The sequence below is a fragment of the Acomys russatus genome, chromosome 20 (assembly GCF_903995435.1).
Source record: "Acomys russatus chromosome 20, mAcoRus1.1, whole genome shotgun sequence".
Lineage (NCBI taxonomy): Eukaryota > Metazoa > Chordata > Mammalia > Rodentia > Muridae > Acomys > Acomys russatus.
Window position 1 is genome coordinate 3,002,230 of NC_067156.1, and position 12,019 is coordinate 3,014,248.

Here is a 12,019-nt window from a genome sequence, read left to right on the forward strand (position 1 = left end):
ATAAGGCCACCAGGGGGCATAGCTCATGGAGTAAAGGTCCTCATCCTACGTGTATCAGTTCTTATCCTTTATCTGCAAGTACTGCAAAATCAGAAAGAATTCAAGCTCGAGGCCATCTCTGGTCCCAAGCACTGAGATAAGGAGTCTCAGCTTGTGATGTCATGTTGCTTGAACATCTCTGTAGTTGCCTCTTAATCAACTCACCTGCAATGCAGAAATATTCAATTGTTAGAGTAGAGAGGTGGTTCATTAGATTGACATGAGGGCCTGAGTTCAGATGCCCAGGAGCCACATAGAGCCAGACTGCACACATATATGCAACCCCAGGCTTTCTACTGCGAGAAGTAGAGACAGGAACCCTCCCCTCCCCCCAAATCTTCCAATCCAGCTAGCCTGGTGTATATACTTGCACACAGCAAGAGACATTGTCTCAAACAAGGTAAGGTAAGGACCAACACCTGAGATTGTTTTCTGACCTACACACACAAACACATATGCACATGCACGTGCATATTCAGGCACTGTGTGTGTGTGTGTGTGTGTGCATATGTGTGTACATGTTACAATAACATCTTGTCTTATAATAGAGACAAAAATTTTTACCTCCAGCTGTCCCATCCCCCCACCCCTTGTTCCCTGTTCCTGGCCATCTGGTCTACCTTCGGTCTCTTGGACCTGCATTACATGTGGCCTAAGAGTAGTCTATATTGCCAGGGGGTCTCTTACCATTGGTGGTCCCTCTGCCTGATGCTATTCTCTTCCTTCCAAGTGTATTTTCTGTTTCTTGTCTTTCATGATCACCTAAGTCATTGCTTCTTCAGGGAAGCCTTCTCCTCCTGCTCATCTTCCTGACTAATTCAGTTCTCCATCTGACATGTTTCCATGGGGCTTTCTGAGAGAGTTGGCCACACATGAAGCATACACCATAGCTTTCTAATGATCTAATTAGCTGATTAAAGTCTGAGAGGGGAACTAAGTCTGTCTTATTTTCTGTTGGGTGCTCACTAGCTGGCTGGTGGACTAGCCACAGCAGGCATTCAGTAATGTTTGCTGGGCAGAATATTAGACTTCCCATCTGACATCAGAGATGGTGCTTTATCCTCCGTGGCTTCGCACAAGCAGCAAACTTGGGAACACTGCCCTCCACATCCTACCCAAACTTGGAACTAGCCAAGAGAAGCCCTGAGCTGCAGAACCATTTGACACCAAGTCCTTTCAAGTTCCCCTTTCAAAAGATAACACCACCAGCAGACATCAAATTTCCATTTTATCCGAGTTCATCAGGAACTAGCTTCACCATCAAATGTGATTTACATAGAAATCAGTCCACAGGACTCACGGTGGGGTGACATAGACACTTAGGAGAGGGCTGTGATGGAAGCCGCAGCCAGTGAGGACTTGTCACTGGTCTGTGTGGGAGACAAAGATTTCATGTGGAGAAGCTAGTAGAGACTTCTCTATCAGAGCTAGGGCAAGGCTGGACTTTGCTGTGTAACAGAGTGAAAAGTGGGTAGCTAATGCACATTTTCCTGTGAGGGAAGCCTCTTATTATATAAGCCATAGGGAAATCCGTGTGGGATCTAGGACTTACATGGCTCAGAGCTGTTCTGAAGGAAGTATACATTAAATTTCCTGGAGGCTAGAAGCAGGGCCATTTGATCAGGTGGGAGTAAAGCTGGAGTTCAGATGGGTCACACGGTGAGGGATGGAGGGAGATCTCAGGCTGGCTTGGGCATCAATGTGCACACACACTTTAAGTAGTCCACCTCTAGGAATCTTACAGGAACACCAGCACAAGGATGTGTGTGTGTGTGTGTGTGTGTGTGTGTGTGTGTGTGTGTGTGTGTGTGTGTGTGCGTGCATATATATGTGATTTAACATCAGATGTTATATCATCAACAGAGGAAGAGTAAACTAATTTTCCATTTCCGTGTGGATGTGCAAGTGTTATGCGTATACATGCATGTGGATACATGCTTGCAGGCATATGTGTGGGTGTACATGAATATGGAAGCCCAAGTATGAGGCCAAGGAATCAGCGCTGCTCACCCACGTTTTTCAATGAGAACAGGATATCTCAGTTAACCTTGGGGCTCACGTACCTGCTTAGCCTTGTTAGGCAGCCTGCTCTGGGCATCTCCTGTCTGTCTTCCCAGGCTGGAACTACAGGTGGCTCACCACACCCACCTGACATTGTGTGGGCGCTGGTGACCCCAACTCTGGTCTTCACATGTGTGCAACTGGTGCTTTACACACCAACATCCCCCTAGCTTAAATTTTTTATTTCTATTGTAGGTTGCTAGACAGCCATTAGGAAAATAAGCCATGTATGTCTGTAATGATGAAGGCACATAGGGCTGGAGTGGTAGTTCACTTGGTAAAGCGCATACCTTGACAGCATGAAGACCTGACTTCAAACCTCCAGAACCCATGTGAAAAAACTTGGATGTGGTGCCACGTGTGTAAAAAGTACTACTGATGAGGTCTAGACAGGCAGATTGTTTGGGCACACTTGCCAGCCAACCTAGCCTCCTCAGTGGCAAATAAAAAAGCTCTCTCAAACACACACACACACACACACACACACACACACACACACACGCACGCACGCACGCACGCACGCACCCACATGCACACCCGCCTGCCTGAAACTGATAGTCCTTGAGGAGTGATACCATAGTTGGTCTCTAGTCTCCATGTGCATGTGACACACGTGTATCTTTACACACACCAATAAAAGTATAAAAATAAACACCAGGAAATGCTTCTGAGTAAAAAGAACAAAAAGCAAAAAGCAACCCAGTGACACATAGAGTTGTAAACACTCTGTGTGCATTCGTTTAAACCTCGTAACTGTTGAGAGCGAGGCCGTACCCTCATTTTATATGGGGTGCACAGATGCTAAGTCAGAAGCCGCAGATCACACGGATAGTGTCAGCTTGACTTTGGGCAACAGGCTCCAGCCTCACGATTGACAGGAGGGTAAGTCATGATTTCCCCAGAAAGGACCAGAGAATCAACACACTCAGCTCTGTGGACCCTAAGATCTCTGTCATAACAGCCTGAGGGCACCCCAATTTCTGATTCTTACAACAGTTTTTCTTAAAAACCAAAGGGGGAGTGCACATATATTGCCCAGAGAAAAGAGCTATAAAATAAAAAAGCCAAGTCCCATCATTCTAGGGAAGGAAGGGTGTGTGCTCTGCCTTTACATGACTTTTATTTGGATAACTTGACATTTCTATCTTGAAGTAATACTTAAGAAGCCCCCAGGCAGGTTTCCATTCTCTTGCTGTCCGTTGTTACTACCTTTTTACCTCAAGTTTAGGAGTGTTTGTTACCTTGAGAAACAAGCAGCTTAAGCATCCCTGGGTGGCGTAGAAGCCCTGAGACACAGCAGTGACAGGCTTAGAAAGCAAAAACACGTGAGGCCTTCTGAAGATGCAGACAATGATCACCCAACATTTCTCTGAATTCGGGCCAACTACGTGTTTTTACCAGGCAGATATATGACAGTGCTCCGGGGTGTCATCTCTATTTTTGCCATTGTATCTGTAAACATATCCAGCCCACTGCATATCTGGGTGACCACCTGTCTATTTGGCCTCTTGGGCAGGTGGAACTGCACCTGCGCCTGCGGGTCCCACAGATTGGCCACTATGTGGTCATGCTGGAGTATGCCACGGAGGTTGACCAACTTTCTGTGGTGGATGTGAACCTGAAGAGCCCAGGGTCTGCCTTGGCAGGCCAGGTGAACATATACAGCTGCAAGTACAGGTAATCTCCCCCGTTCCCCCATTCCCCCGTTCCCCCATTCCCCATTCCTCCATTTCCCCATTCCCCCATTCCCCCGTTCCCCCATTCCCCCGCTCCCCCATTCCCCTGTTCCCCCATTCCCCCATTTCCCCGTTCCCCCATTTCCCCATTCCCCCATTTCCCCATTCCCCCATTCCCTCGTTCCCCCATTTCCCCATTCTCCCGTTCCCCGCATCCCCCGAAACCCAGCCGTGGAAGTCTGCCTGGGACTTGGGTGATTGTTGCTCTGGACTTGCTTCTTTTTGAGACAGCCTTTGCCACCTAGCAGGTGACTGGTTATAGGATCCAACATTATCCCCAACATGGTATTGGGAGCCTCTCTGTGGGTGGAATTGTGAAAACAATGTACCAGGTGTGCGTCTCCCTTCACGACCCACCCCCAGAATCCAGTGGTGGATGACTGCTAGGTGCAACAAGTGATGATGAGGACTGAAATTTTCTCTAATGAAAATTTTGCTCAAAAGTGCTAATTGACAAGGGCTTACTAAAATTATTTTATTTGCACAATATTTTAAGAGCATTTAATTAAAGAATCAGCACTAAGAATATTTGCAGTTGTGACTAAATGTGTAATTAGTGATATCCGAACTTGTAGTCCCTTGATACAGCAAGCTGAGAGCTATATTAAGCACACCCAGCTCTTAGTCATGGCCTTCAGCATTTTCTTAACCTGGTTTTTATGTTGCTTGGTGTCAAACCCAAGACAACTTGAAATAGCTGATCATCTTCCTGGATGTGAAGTGGGAAAAAATGTATACAGAGAGTAGCTTTTAAGCGCTTCACATGGGCATTTTTATGAGGCCTGATCAATGTCTGATGAACTAACGTTACACTCCCAGTGATACTAAGACTGCATCTCGGAGGACTTTGTTTATGAAAGGAAGATCCCTAAAATGGAGAATCATATTTGGATATGTCATGGTGTTGAGAATCAAACCCAGCATCATGTGCAGGCTGGGCAAGTACCCTCCACTAAGCCTCCACTCTCCTCAGCTCTGTATGTGGGTTTTGAGGGCATGAGGTGAGCCTGAAGTAGCTTCTCAGATCGTCTATCGCTATATGAAAATATGAGTTTCATGTACCGTGGACATTGGCACCACTAACGTGTACTCCCCAATGGGTAGGACCTTGTGTGCCTGAGTCCGGGGTAGACTGGCCACAGGGCTTCTTCAACCTCTATCCATCCGAGACCAGATTCCAGTTCAAGTTTTAGATGCCTCCCATCTTTCAGACACAGGCTTGATTCCTGTGTCACAGAATCTAAGAGGAGTTGGCTAGGAGACAGAGGAATATTCAGTTACTCTGATGACTCTCGGGGTGACCTCAGAAGAGCTCCAAGAACACCTACTCCCATGTTGGGGAGTTTATATTTTGGGAAGATAGGGTCTTGCTATGCAGCCCAGTGTAGCCTTGAATCCGTGGGCCTGCTGCTTCAGAGTCCTGGGTGTTAGGGTTATAGCCATGTGCCACCATACCTGGCATGGCAGAAGCTTTACAAAACCAGAGAAAGAAAGGAGCCTTGCAGGATGCTGGGCAGGTTTTATGATTAGCACTGAGGGAGGTTGTACAATGCTTTGGATCCTTTAGCACATGATGACACTTAAGTACGTTTAGCAAACCCAGCATTAGAATTCTAGGATAGCACACTAGTCTGCAATTACATGGTTTCTACTTAGCCACTCCCGGGAAAGTCATATTGTATATTTTTACTTGGACAAAGTATTTCTTTTCTTTTCTGCTTCAGTTGTCGCAAGGGTCAAGTGAAAGTGAACTGACTACAAGGGTGGGAATCTAAAACTACAGGAATTATTTCCCCCATAATGGCCCGTTGTGAGTGACAGGCCTGCTCAGCATTGCACTGTCTCCTGCTGAGGTTTGAACTGTCCCCCTGTGTGTCTCAAGTGATTTCTAGCCACTTCGTTAGAAAGACATCTCAGCAAAATAGTGACAGGGACACCACTTTTCAGAATAGTGAGGCGATAAATCAACTCCTTTCTTCATAGTGAGGTGACTCTTAATGGGTAAATTGGTGGCCGTCTGTTTATTAGTAAGAATTTTTAAAAGGATAATGATAAAGCTAAATGTGAGTGGATCAATGCATTTAACTCTCCAGGTGATATTTCAATTCAAAAGGACTCCTTCAATTGCCCTTACACAGACTCTTAAGTTTCTACATATGTATCCAAGTTCTGCTGGTTATTTTTATATTTTATCTCCCTTTAGTCATTATCCAAATATTCTTGACTAAGTTATTTCAGGTGTTTATTAGAGATAACCATATTGTCTTAACCTAACACTTGTTCCATTTTTATATGTATTCAAAGGAAGTGGCCTTAAATATGCTTCCTAATGGCTTTACCACCAGAGTCAGAGTCCATGTTACAAAATGGTGACTTTTAAAGAATAGTTTCAAATTTATCTCTCACCTAATGGAGTGGAAGGTGGGAATCAGGGCTAGAAGTGGAAAAGGTCTAACAAAGAAAACAGACTTGGCCTTGAAGACAATCTGGCTGGCCCTTCCCCAGTGTTAGTAAAGCAAGCTGTGCCTACCGATGGGCGTGGAAGGTCATTGGTAGGCAACTTGAGTTCTGAATGGTTCAAAGAGACCGGCCATCACTGTCCCAGCATGCTTTCTTCTGACAGCTTCTGTTCATCCAGGTGGAAAGGGTGGGGGGGGGGGGGAGTAGGGGTCTCAGTCCTGAGAGGGACAGCAAGGGCTGCAGTAGAAATGTTCTATTATCCACAGAAATGATGAACCTAGTTCTCCTTGTGCTGCTAAAACAGAATATCATGGATCCAGTACTTTATACATAAAGGAAGTTGGTTTCTCACTGTTCTGGAAGCTGGGATCAGGATCTAGTAGGAGGGTTTTGTGCTGAGCCGTTCCATGGTGGAGGCTGGCAGCAAGCGCCAGCGTGTACATGAGCGTGTACATGAGCGTGTACATGAGCATGGGAGCCTGTATTTATAACAGAGTCACTCCTGTGACAGCTAGCCCACTCCCACAACAACAGCATCTATCCGCGTGCAGTGCAGAGCTGCCACTCCCCCGGACACCTGTTAAAGATCACAGTGGTGTTTACATTTCACAACGGGGAATCATTCAAACCATAGTAGGCTGCATCCCTCTTTGACTTGTCATGCAGAAAGAATTGACTCTGGTTCACCCAGTTACAGACAGGAAAGGCTGAGAAGTGGCCCAGGTGCACAGCAAGGGAGATGCTAGACCTCAGGCTGAAACAGCTCTGTTCCCCTTTGCAGCATTCTGTGTCGGAGTGTGGTGACCGACAGCCTGGGTCGTACAGCTGTGTATGAGCTGTTAGCAGATGCGGATGCTCAGCTGAAGGCGCACATGGCCGGTTTCCTTCTGGTATGCCTTTATCCAGCCCACTGAACTCTCGAAGTCTTCTGTTGTCATCTGCAGCTCTCAAAAACGTCTTAAAATCTGGGCTGCAATCGCAGTGTGTCTATAGACTCAGCTATGACAGTTTACTGCTCTCACCTTGAGCCTTCTTCAAGTCATGTCATAAGGCTCAGTTACTAAATTTGAATGCATCTCACAAAAAAATCACATTTTGTTAATTTTTTGTTTATCATTATTATAAACAAAATACCCTTTAACACTAGATTTTCTACTTTGTTATTATTCTGTCTGGGGTACAGAAATGGCACTGATTATCATTTAATTTCTGTCCCATTTTACTATCCTATGTGGTTTTTTTTTTTGACAGTTCAATCAGACATTTAAATTTTATAACTGGTTATAATAACAATACCCTCTCTTTTAATAAGGGTGTTATTCAGTTAATTAGATATATACTCTTCAGATTTAAATGCCAACTGGGACAGATTGAATGACATTCATACCTACCTGGGACAGCGGAGTTTGGACACTAAGAGCTGTGATCAACAGTGGGATCTGCCTAGGAAAAGGACTGTAAGATTTACATAACTGCCTTAGGGACCTAAGTGTGCAGCAGCTTCCCGTGCTGGTGGCAGTAAGTGCACATCACACCGTGGGGAATGCCAGGGGATGTGCTTTAAATATTTGTGCCTAAGCTACCAGGAGTAAGTAAAAGCTTCTAACTTAAGAAATACTTTGGAAAAAAAAAAAGAAATACTTTGAAATAAGACTTTAAAATTATTATTAGGAAATGGTAGTTTTCCTTCACAAATCCAGCCTCTTCGTCTTGGGAAATTATCCTGGACTGACTCAGTTTTTTAAGTGTGGATTTGCCCTTTGAAAAATAGTCCAAGGTCACAGAAGGTCAGGCTAACTAAAATGGATGCTCCGTGAAGGCAGGAGCATTGTCCATCTTGGTCCTGTAGATGCCCTGAGTCTTAGTGATACTCCATACATTTTTGTTGTTACTACTGAGCCACTTTGCCATCAAGCTGATAACATAGTTTCACTTCAAATGCCATAAAAGGCACTTTAATGGCTAGCTTTCTTATGTGGCCCAGAAACTATCTGTAGAGATAAATCCTTCACAGCTGAAGTGGGCTGAGGTCTGAGACATCCTTTTCTAAGAAGAGTCTTTGACTCTCAGGCTCTCTGACTCTCCACTGCTCCCTCTCTTCCTCCTGAAACATTCCGGTGTCAGCATCAGCCCTAAGTCAGGGAGAAAAAGGCACCAGAGCCCACTGAACAGAGCTGATCTTGAACTTTCCTGTGATTTTGTTCTTTGGTTACTTGTGAAAATTTTCCAACAACAACGTAGTCAGTGATCCTGTGCGGTAAGACAAAGGATTTGTTGTATGCAGAGATTCTACATTTTGCCATCCTGCAATTTTACTACTTTAAAATAATATAATTTTCTGGATGAGTTCTTCACTTAATAACTGCCTTTAAAACATGTGATGGAGCCATTAGTTTTCCCAATAATTGTGTGTTTTTGCTTATTTGCTTGACAGTATCATGTTTGTATTATACCCATTGAAGAATTTTCAACTGAATATTTGAGACCTCAAGTCCACTGTATCGCCAGCTATGGACCACTTGCTGATCCTAGGTAACGTGTCTTCCTCCTTTCTTCCTTATCAATACTCCGAACAGTACTCTCATATATGTAAGGCAGAAACTTTTTGCAGGTTGGCGATCCCTTCTCTGAAATGCTTGGGACCTTAACTGTTTTGAATTTGGGAACATTTGCAAATACATAATAAGGTATCTTTGGGATAAGACCAAATCTAAACATGAAATGAATTATATATCACATGCGGCTTTTTAAAACTATCACTTGTAGGTAAATTTACACAGTATATCTGGAGTGCCTCTGTTTGGATTATGGTCTGTCACTTGAGGTCATCAGTGCATCAGTGGAATTTTCCATTTGGGACATCATGTCGTTGCCCAAGAAGTTTCAGATTTTGGAGCCCTTGGGGCTTGAGATTTGGGGTCCTCAATATCTGCTTACCTGCAGTGCCAGGCAAGGCCCTGATGTTTATTATGGGATGTTAAAGAGAGAGGAGCCACGGGGCTGGAGAGTTAGCTCAGCAGCGAAGAGAGCTTGCTGTGCAGTCGTGACAACTGGAATTTGGATCACAACAAACATGTAACAAGCTGGGCTGGGCATCCTGCCATACCTGCAAGCCCAGCTCCGAGTTGAGCATCGGCAGGAGGATTGCTAGGGCTTGTTGGCTTCCAGCCTAACCAAGAAGACACAGGCCCAAGCTCCAGGACGGACTAGGTACAGGAGGACACCTGGATGTCCTCTTCTTGCTTCTGCTCACACATATGAGCACTCACACCTTCATGTATGTGTACACGTGCACACATACACACAGACACATATGAGCATTCACACCTTCGTGTATGTGTACATGTGCACAAATACACACAGACACATATACTTTTTAAAATTTTAATAAAAAGATGATCCACCTAAGTAACTCTTCCCAGTTGTCAGCTTTCCACAATCCCATAATATACACCATGGCACAGATACGGCAGCAGCGAGGGAAACGGTTAAGTCTGGTCCTTGAGGTCAGGTCTGCCAAGTTCTATTCTGAGCCCTCAGTTTGTTGCAATCCTTTAATCTCTGTGTCTAGGCTCTTCTTTTGAAAAAACTACAAAAATAATGACCCCTCTTGGAGCTCTGATACCAGAACTAGCTAATTAGTGCTTATTGGGACTTACAGGGGTGTTGTTTTGCTGTGGATCCAAAAATAATTAAAAGGTTCAGCCATGAGACTGTGTGTGCATGGTTAGGGCTCTAGAAATCTCCAGCACAGTGCCATTCTAGCTGTGAGACAAAGAAGCCACCCATGTCTGTTTCCCTTCTTTCACATCCGCATTTCTACAGAGAGAGGAGTAACGCCCTTACATTGATCTAATTTTATTAACTAATTTTTCCCAGGTAAGAAAGCATCAACAATTTTCTGTTTTACATGTCTTACTTTAAAATTAAGATTTTCTTTCTATTTTAACTGGCTGAATTGATCTGGTGCCTGGCATGCCCTTGGCCAATAGGCTGCACTAGTGCTATGATAGAAAGATCTCTAGGCTCTGTGGGAGTCCTGTGATTTACCCTTGGTGTGCATTCAACATCTGTTTCTTTGCCAATGGACATGATGCATGGTTTTTCTTGTTGCTGTGATAATACAACCATATTTTTAAAAGTGTTTTATTTTTTAGTGCCTCCTGTGTCTCCCTGGCCCATGAAACTCCTCCAACAGCCGTAATTTTGGATGCTATGAGTGGTAGCCCTTTCTCTCTCGTGCCTCAGGAGCCTTCCTTTCCTGCAGATGTCACTAATGGAGTTACTCTGAAGGCCCCACAGGTAGGACAACCCTTCAGTGTCAGAGTGTGACACCCCAGCCCCACCCCCACCAAGCAGCATCCATATCACCCTGGGGCTTGCTGGGGGTGCACATTTTCAGGCTCCACCCCAATCTCCTTTATCTGAGGCTCTGAAATGGGGCCAGTCATCTGTGTTTTACCCACTTCCCTGTCCCCAGAAATCCAGGAGCTTCCACTCTCCGCTGTGGAACACTGAGCAGTGTAGGAGCCTGGGCAGTCCTGGCCGTGACCATTCCTGCCCTGCTCATCTCCTTCCACATGGCCACTCTGCAATTTTTCCGTGTTCCTGAGGGAATGCTGGCTTTTGTCTAAATGCCAGACTTCAGGAAAGCAGAATTTCTTGGGACCAGACATCCCCAGAGGAGATCTTGTAGTTGAAGTGGAAAACTGAAATGAAGCCCTGGTTTTGTCATCACATTAGAAAGTTGGTTTTCCAACTTGCAGTTCTCCCTTGAAATATGGATAATTTCTTTTTTTTTAACCTTCAAGACTAAATGTAAAGAAAAGTCGCTGGCTGACCAGCCTGAGTTCCATCTCTGGGATGTGGTGAAGGGAGAGAAAAGATTCCTAGAAGCTTTCCTCTGGCCTCCTCACACATGTCATGGTACTCACAGCCCCACCCCAGTGCACAAATAAGTGTGGCAAAAATTGCCTTGAAGGACGGTAGACTTTCCCAGCTCTTGCAGTGCTATTGTTGCTGTAGGATTTGAACAGGGCATGTCCACTTAGACCCACAGAATGTACCTCTGGGTTCTCGTGTGCCTGGTGCCGGGTGGGGAGTGAGAGAAGGCTGCAGCCTTCCCGGTGGGCTGGAGCTTGTGTGGTTTGAACTTTGCACCCATGCCAAGGGTGTGGACTCCTGGGTTTCCTTACTGATTGTCCAGGTGTGAGGCAAACAGTGAGGAGATTGTTATAAATAGTAACAGGTTCCTGGAAAGGAAGTGGAAATGGAGTTACCTGCAGTTTTATTAGCACACTTACACCAGCACAGCTTGAGGTGGGAAAGCAACCCTTCGGGCTGGAGGAAGAGCTTTCTCAGGAGAGATAGGCATCATGGGTAGCATAATTGGGGGTCCTGAGGAGAAGAGGACAGACCCTTCAATTAACAGAATGCTGGGAGAGTTACACCACCCCATAGGCAGCCTGGGAGGGTCTTAAAGGGAAAGAGTCTTCAGTTCCAAAGAGCAAAGGGGACGCGTTCTTACTCTTCTAGGTTTTGGAGTGTGGGTCAGTTGTGTACCATGTGACTTAGCCTGCACACTGGGAGTCAGGAAGCCCTGAGGAGAGTCAGGCCATCTACTAATTCTCTGCAGGAACCCGAAGAGACTGCAGGAGGCCTGGCTGATTTGGGGAAGGGAGAGCAGATAGATTTGTCATGTGATGAAATGCCTCCTCCCCAGT

The 12,019-nt window shown here is 45.3% G+C and overlaps 1 protein-coding gene across 1 annotated transcript in view; it reads left to right on the top strand.

Annotated features, from left to right (window-relative positions):
• The window catches only part of Lama3 (laminin subunit alpha 3), a 227,444-nt gene that overhangs the window by 109,956 nt on the left and 105,469 nt on the right, over nucleotides 1-12,019 (top strand). Inside the window, exons 24-27 of the mRNA XM_051163755.1 lie at nucleotides 3,617-3,777; nucleotides 7,078-7,186; nucleotides 8,731-8,828; nucleotides 10,454-10,598. Of these exons, the coding sequence (XP_051019712.1) occupies nucleotides 3,617-3,777; nucleotides 7,078-7,186; nucleotides 8,731-8,828; nucleotides 10,454-10,598 (513 nt within the window). The remainder of the gene's footprint in view (nucleotides 1-3,616; nucleotides 3,778-7,077; nucleotides 7,187-8,730; nucleotides 8,829-10,453; nucleotides 10,599-12,019) is intronic.